A 7,769-nucleotide genomic window follows, 5' to 3' on the forward strand; every position below is an offset into this window, starting at 1 on the left:
TTAGAAGTGCCCTTCCCTTCAGAACTTCCCCTAAGATGGAGAGTTCTCTGGAATATCTATGTCTACTGGACCTTGTTTATCTTCCTTGATGCAGACTCATTTGAGAAGCCAATTACATTTGGGAAAATATACTCTCTTCCCCAAAGCTGGGCAAATAGGCAAGTAGATTCAATCTACCACGTGTGAAGGTTGGTGTGTGGCAGCGAGAGACAGGAGTGAGTTTGTTTCTCCTTTGGGTGATGGTCTTTTCTAGAATACATTCACAAGCAGTTTTAAACTTCTTGCACTGGCAGGATTCTGGCGAGGCTCGGGACATGGTGAGGAAAGAAGTCACTCTGCCTCCTGCTGGCCATGAGCAGAAAGGCTTGAGTTCTTTTTGGCTTATTACTAGAGGTCACATTTCTCTTTCACAAAACAAGAACTTGTGAAGGAATGGAAGACCGAAAGGGAAAAGAGGGGCTTCTCTTTTTTTGCTTAGCCTGAACTGAGCTCTGGTGTTCATAAACTATTTAGATCAAATTCTTCATTTTGTGAGCCAAAACCTGAGGTTGATACATCTTCTCCATTAGCTATAGAAACAAAACAATAGACAGGAGTCAGGAAAAGCCCCGATCTTTGTGCTGACATCTCTGTTCCCTCTCCCTGAGTGATGGAAGCAGGGAGTCCAGTCACATCCCACATTAAGAGCCCCTGTTCCTTAGAACTCAGGGTCCCACACCAGCTTCTCCCCTGAATGGGGTCTTCAGTTTCATTTTCTTCCCTTTCCCCAAACCCCAATAAAACACACCAACTGCTTCAGAATATTTCTGGGTTGTGTTTTTTTGTGGGTCGTCTTCTTTTTTTTTTATTTCAAATACTGAAAAAGTCCCTTGGGCTCTGTGGGGTTCCCCACGCTCATGGCCCCCTTTCCCCCACACTTACTGCCCTTCTCCCCACAGCAAATCTATTTCAAAGACAGCACTTTCTTCAATGAACAATTAACATTAATTGTGTTCTCAACTTGGCTCTGCAGAACCAGAAGAGCTGTTTGCATCTGTCATATTTAGATGGACAGTTTCTTTTATCTGATACCAGATCCCCAGGCACAAGCAAACAAGGTGTTTTTCTACAGAGCTGAATTAGAACTCCTCATCTGGAGTCTACTGCACTCCTCCCCCGCACACCCATCCTACACAGGCCAAATGGTTAGGAAGGATAGTCAGGAATGCCTTTATCAACTCCGAGCCCTATTTCGTACCCCCACAAATTTACCACCCCACCCTCTCAAAACACCACACCCATGCCAACCCCCACACCCCCTCCCACCCCCACCAGGATTTCACTGAGATTTTTCCCAACAGTTATTTGGAAAAAAGATAAAACAAAAAAAGGTTCAGGGTCTTGGTGCTCAGCCCAAGGGGCTCCATGCGCTGGGACACCGACGGGCAGGGGCTTCTGCCTCTCCAGCCCGCGCCCGAGCCACCTCCTGACCCCTGGCTGCAAAAACAGGGAGGGGGAGGAGCCAGCACAGGACCCAGGAGGGCAGCGTCTCAGGATCTGGCGGAGCCCCGGGCAACATCATTCAACTTGGCCACTGTGGATGAACACAGAAGAAGAAAAAGAAAACACTGTCAAGTAATAAGGGAAAAAACCCCGAAGTTCCATCCCAGTCCCAAGCCCATGACTCTTCCATACTTAACAATCATTAGGCTACCTGGCACAAGCCTAAATCCAATCCACAGAGTTGGAGAGAGGAGAGAGAGAGGAAGAGAGGGGAGGGAAGAAGGGAGAGTAAAGGGAGAGACAGGGAGACGAGGTGGAGGAGGAAAAAGGGAGACCGAGAGAGAGGGGGCAAGGTCAGGAGAGAGGGAGAGAGAATTTCAGGTTTTCTACTAACCACAAAACAAAGTGTTCTCCATCTTTCTGGAGATACCCATGAAAACAATACAGAAATTCTTTAGGTAAGATCAAAGTAACTGGAGGTTTGCAGGGGCTTAAGTGGCCTGGGTTAGAACAGGCTTGATTTCACAGGCATAGCCAAAGCCACTTGCAGCAGCAGAGACTGTTGGGCACACGGTGATGAGGTGGTGCGGCACGGGAGCCAGGGCCTGATAACACACATGTTGTTATGAGTGGATTTAATAATCTAATAATTTAAAAAGGGAGACTTGGATTTGGTTTTGGAAATGACCCTTCTTTGCCATGGAAGTATTTCATGCTCTGGAAACAGGTGGCAAATATAGAACATTGCTTGTTTTTTTTAGCCTTGAAGATGACCAGGTAGAGAGTCAGCGAGACCAACAGTTTTCTGGTTTCCTTATTTTTTCTATTTCTTCCTAAAATTCAGACTTGTGACCTCAGTCTTGAGTATTTAAGTGACCAATAGAGAAAGCAGCTCAGACAGAAAAGAAAAAAGTACAAAATTTGAGAAGATCGGAGATGAAGAAAACGTACAAAATTATATATATATTTATATATATAATAACATGACATATCTATGTACAACATGGCTGGGACAGTTGAGGAAACTATACAAAGATGTTCAGCATTTTCCCCTTCCCACACGGACTTTAGACTAAGGAAGACAGCATGAGGAATGGAGCAAGAAACACAAAAATTATATACAGTTACAAGTGACAGTCAAGGAATCTGGGGGCAGGGAATCCAGGGATCCTGCTCTCTCCATTCCTTCCTCACCAACTCTCTCCTATCCAATCTGAGTGACAGCCTGAAAGTGAATGGCCAGTCAGGAAAGAAGCATACACATCTACCACCTACCCCGCATGTGCATCAGCAAGTTCATGGTCATTCTCATCAGGTCAAATGTTTTGGCATATCAGAATTATGAGGTGAGAGGGCACGAGAGTATTACAGAAATCTTGTCCTCTTTAACAGTTCTCACTCTGACCCTCTCTGTCCTAACTAGCAGTAGGACTCAGGCCAAGTTAAAGAGGCTGAGGGTGCTGGCCACCTGCACCCCTCTCCTCCACCTGCTCACAAATCTGCATTGCTGCTTCTCATCTCACAGGAGCTGAGTTACTGAGCCCTAGGAAGGCAGAGATTTCTTAATGTTCCTTTTCTCTCTCCCTGACCTGACTACCTTCCTCCACCAGCTTCTTCCAAGGTGAATTATCTACTAAGAACCTGCTGCTCTAGCCCTGCCCTAGTACCAAGGCAGAGGCTGGCTTCAGCTTGTCCCTTTTCTTCTGGTCTCCCTAACAATACACCTGACATCTGATTAATCTCAAATGTGGGACTCCACCACATATGCGTGACTGAACATGTGTTCTCAGGCCCGCAGCTTGGCGGCTAGAGCAGCTTTTTAGCAGCAACGGTCTGGACTGGAGGGCCAGGAGAGTGGATGGGGACAGAAGCAAGAAGCTTCTACAGAAGCTAGCTTCTTAGAACTTTTTCCTTGACCCTTAAGACCATGATATTTATGAGGCCCTCTTGCCTACATCTATAACCCTCAAATCTCAACTTCCTGTCTTCCCATGTCTTCTTCAAATGGTTCCCCTCTTGGGCTCACCCCTAAGCCTTCCTCACTTAGTTTTACAAATAATAGCAGAGACTTTTTTTCAGCTGGCAGTTATACGATTTTTAAATTTGAATTAATCTTATCTATATTCAGCTCTTTTACAGATGAGGAAATAGAAATCCATAGAGGTTAAATGACTTGACCAAGGTAACACATCAGTTTTGCTGAGACGGAGTGCAACTAGAACCCAGATATCTTAACTCCAAACGCAATGCTCTTTCCACTACCCCATGATACTTGTAAAAGCAGCATGCTGGAAGAGAGAGAGAAGGTGCCCACTTCATGTAAATGATGTTCTCCAAACTTTACATTACTTAAGAGCCAGGGCAAACTGTCAGAGATGCTCACTGAGTAAGGGAGGTTAAGTGGGCATTACAGTTTTAGGCAAGCAAATCAGTTTTCCTTTTTGAGGATTTTCTAAACCTGCTATAATGGAAACACGAAGCAATAGCAGCCTAAGGAAAAACACTTAGAAGCACAGAAAACAGATCTCATTCCATCTACCTTTCCCAACTATGTCAAGTTAGCCTCTGGATGTAAAACTACCATACTATTCCCAAGGCTTAGCCTAACCAATTTTGGGATATTCTCTTCCAAAAGGAAAAATCACATCTCCTTGGTTTCTCATACAAAAGAAAAAAGAGCATTTGCAGCATTATCCAGTCCTATTCTCTTACTTCTGGGCCTCTACCTGGGCTACAGTGTGGGTGTGGAAATCTCAATTTAATCAAAGAAATGAACTTGAACCCCTTTTCAACCCACATCATCTTCTCAGCAGCCCCCAGCAGAATCACAGTCATTTCTGGCTAGCAAGCTGAGAAGATCTAACTAGGTGCTCATTCCATCCCTGCCTATGACATATAAAAGTCCTGTGGGTGAGGAAGGGGACAGAAGGGGGGCCCAGGTTACCCCGCAAGCTTGCTGGTGACGAGCGAGGACTTTCTCTGGGGCAGATCCTGTGGGGTGGGGATGTGGTCACCAGTCACCAGGTTCTTGTCTGGTCCTGCACTTGGCAGCTGCTTATTCTTCATCTTGGCTTTGGCCATGTTGTAGTCTCCTGAGTCAAAGTACTTTTGCTAAGAGACAAGAGGGATGTTTAAGTGAGTGAGGAACTCTGGTCTACCTAAAAGCAAGGAGACTCACATCCATTATAAAACCTTCAACAGTGCTTAGATCTTTCCAGTCTTCCTTGATTAACTTCATACACACATAGTTTAGCATTAATGACATGTACTTAGGTCTTCTCCCAAATGTGTTCTGACTTTTTCAGGTATATAAGCAGTTTCCTAGCTAAGGCTTAGATTTTAGAAGTTAAGAGATAGCCCCTACACCCTTTATACACCCATCAGTACAGTATGGTTCAACCAAATTACTGACTGTTCATAAAGCCTTACTGAGGACCAATCAGTTAGTCTCCAGTGGGCTTGGTGCTGGGGAAACAAATGAGTAAGATACACAGAAGCATCAATCTGGGGCTATCCTAGCAAACAGCAGGAGAGCAACCTCAAGTCAAAACCTTAAAATTAAAAATGATTCCCTCAGACCATGAATAGAAACTGGGCTTTTTCCTGAGGATCATGTCCTCTTCCTCTGACTCCCACTGCTCCCACACATGTTCCATGGCTGTGACAGCCTGCCCACGCCTGCCTTGCCTACAGCAAGGTAAACTGCAAATCAGCATCACATCATCATCTGTGACTAAGACTCAGTAACTAGGATTTTCCACAGGAATCTGTTTTACTGTTCATTTCATCCACACCGAGGAATACACACCAGGTTTAATGACATATATATATAATGCCTCAGTTAGCTTTAGGTACAAATGGGGACAGAGAAACCTGATCAGGAGCTAGATGGCTATGAAGGCAGACCTTCCGTAAGAAATCTATTCACTTCAACTTGAAGAAATCTATAGAACAGATGGTGTGATCTTTTTTGAAATCATCCACCCCCAAAATTTAGCTCTAATCTTAAAAAATGCAAGTCTAAAACTCCCACCATCTAAACACAGAAATCCCTGGGGGAGTCAGCATTTCAGTTCCTAATGTCCTTCTTTCTCTCAATCCCCCAAAGCCCCCATACCTAAATGTCTCAACATTAAGCCTTAATATCCTGTAGGATACCATATCAGGGATTTATAATCATTTGCCTTGCTCTTTACAAGTTTCTAATTCCTCTCTACAAACTGCCCAATAACAAAACCTCCAGATAAGTATTCAGGAGCAGCTCTACAGATCTCATTCCTAAAGCCCCCTTTGACTTCAAAGTAAGAAGATATTTTGTCCCATACCCCTTTCTGGAGTCTCTTCATGAGGAAGTCGGAGCCTCCAGGCTTTTGTCCTAGGCTTGGATATTTGGCCTTTAGCTTTGCCTCCTCGGCTCTCTCAGGGAGAATACCTTCTTTCTCCTGTGTGTCCTGGAGGAAACAAATAGGCCAATTTAAATTAAAAACTGAGAAGGAACTGCTTCTAATATCTAAGAACTTTCATACTATCAACTTTTCCTGGAGATCCACGCCCTTGTGAACATACTGTCTCTATTCTGCTCCTAAATAAAGCCAGACCTTTGTTCAAATCCTAACGCTCTCAAGATGACTGTATTGTGAGGAAAAACAGAACAAGCTGCTTCTCACACTACACCCAAAGAACAGCTTCAGTGACCTGGGAGATTGGGTTAAAGATAATACCTAAACAAAATACTTCAATCAAGGGCAAACCATAGGTCGTTCAGCACAGAAGGTAGGAAAGTTCCCTGGCTGTCCCTAACACACAGTACAAGTCAAACAGAAAATAAAAGGGGATAATTCTGCTGAGATGCTTCCTCTTATCCAGAGTCTACAGTAGTCATCTGATAAGTGTTTCTATGGAAGAGGCTAAAGCTATGTGGCCTTCTCCAAAAATCTCCACTTAGTAATGGAACAACATTGCTTTAACATTTCCATAAACATTAGGTAGGAAAGTGACAGATAAACAGAAATGAAAAGGACATTATTTTTAACCTCAGGAAAATTAAGATACAGGAGGCTCAACAGTATTTACTCACAGTTTTTGCCAAAAAGTCAACACCTTCTCTAGTGGGGCAAGTGATGGAAGTTTGGGGAACATGCCAAGAGCCTGCAATTGGTTTGTTAGTAACCAGTGTTACTATCTTCTTGCTTTTTGTGGGCCCCAATGCTCTTTGTTGACTTTTTAAAAGGACCTAACGCCAATTTGTGGCTCTTTTCAATGTATTTATATTCCCTTCCCTTGACAATCCAGCATGATTGTAACCAGGTGCCTTTTATGAACCCCCGAGCCCAGCACTAAAATGTTGTATGTCAAATACAAGCCCCAAGAAGAGGTTTACTTGGGGTGTTTTCATCACAGAATTGTTGAACTAAGTCCCATTGCCTTGGAAGTCGGGGTGGTGGTGGAAATAGAGTGATGTCTTTCTTGTCACGACTCTTTTGGTGTCTTTTCTAGATTTAGCCTCCATTATCCTGTATGGAACTCCAGTCCTCTTCAAGCCTATTCGTTCCTGACACACCGTGGGCAACCGACCATCCCCAACCGTCAAAACAGGTCTCTTGAGAAAGTTGCCGCCTTAAACTAGCCATGATAAAGACTTCTCCTTACGCCCAGTGCTGGTCTTTTAAACGTCTTTCCCTACATCTTTCTGATGTAGGCCCCAGCCGGGTGGTTGGGTAGTTTACCTCCATTAACCAATAACACACATCGTTTTCCAGGTACCACCAGCCCCCGTTCATTCAACCCCGTCTTTCCAAACACCCGCCCCGCGCCCCGGCTTGGCCAACGATAGCGCGACCTCTATGAGGAAAGCGGTAGGCCGAATGGCCAATCAGAGAGAGTATGGCACTGACGGACAATGGGCCCAACTAATCAGCGCCAGAGCTGCAAGCGGTGTTGAGGCTCACCCGGCGTGATGCAAGCAGTGGCCAACCCCCGCAGAGCTTGAGACCATGGCGACCAATCCGCACTGGTGAGAGATCGTCTCCCGCCCCACCACAGTCGCCCCCGGCTCGCCCGCCCGCACCCCCTCCATTTCACCTGCTTCTCCTCGCCGGTCTCCTCCGCAGGGTTCTCCTCTTCTTGTTTCTGGGACATGGCGGGACCAGGGCTGTGGAGTGTAAGGGGCCCGGGAAATCGATCGGAGAAGGGAAGGGGGAGGGGAAACGGGGACAACCTGCTCTGCTTCTTCGGCTCCTGTCACTAGGGTTGCTCAGTCAAAATGGCGGCCCTTGCCTGTGACGTTG

General features: G+C 45.3%; 1 protein-coding gene across 1 annotated transcript; it reads right to left on the reverse strand.

Moving 5' to 3' along the window:
• Window positions 1-803: 803 nt before the first annotated feature.
• Window positions 804-7,769, reverse strand: ENSA (endosulfine alpha). Its single transcript, XM_055312212.1, has 4 exons — window positions 7,564-7,769; window positions 5,808-5,933; window positions 4,427-4,593; window positions 804-1,573 (listed from the first exon to the last, which is right to left on the reverse strand). The coding sequence occupies exons 1-4, from the start codon at window positions 7,618-7,620 to the stop codon at window positions 1,558-1,560; spliced, it is 366 nt and encodes a 121-aa protein (XP_055168187.1). The 5' UTR covers window positions 7,621-7,769; the 3' UTR covers window positions 804-1,557.

This window comes from Nyctereutes procyonoides, unplaced genomic scaffold (assembly GCF_905146905.1).
Source record: "Nyctereutes procyonoides isolate TBG_1078 unplaced genomic scaffold, NYPRO_anot_genome, whole genome shotgun sequence".
Lineage (NCBI taxonomy): Eukaryota > Metazoa > Chordata > Mammalia > Carnivora > Canidae > Nyctereutes > Nyctereutes procyonoides.

Bases quoted from the DNA above. Each gene is read 5' to 3' on its own strand.
- ENSA (XM_055312212.1), bottom strand. From the start codon at position 7,620: ATGTCCCAGAAACAAGAAGAGGAGAACCCTGCGGAGGAGACCGGCGAG. The intron at 5,934-7,563 runs GTGAAATGGAGG...TGTTTCCTCCAG, and splicing joins AGACCGGCGAGGAGAAGCAG to GACACACAGGAGAAAGAAGG. The intron at 4,594-5,807 runs GTATGGGACAAA...CTTGTCTCTTAG, and splicing joins TGAAGAGACTCCAGAAAGGG to CAAAAGTACTTTGACTCAGG.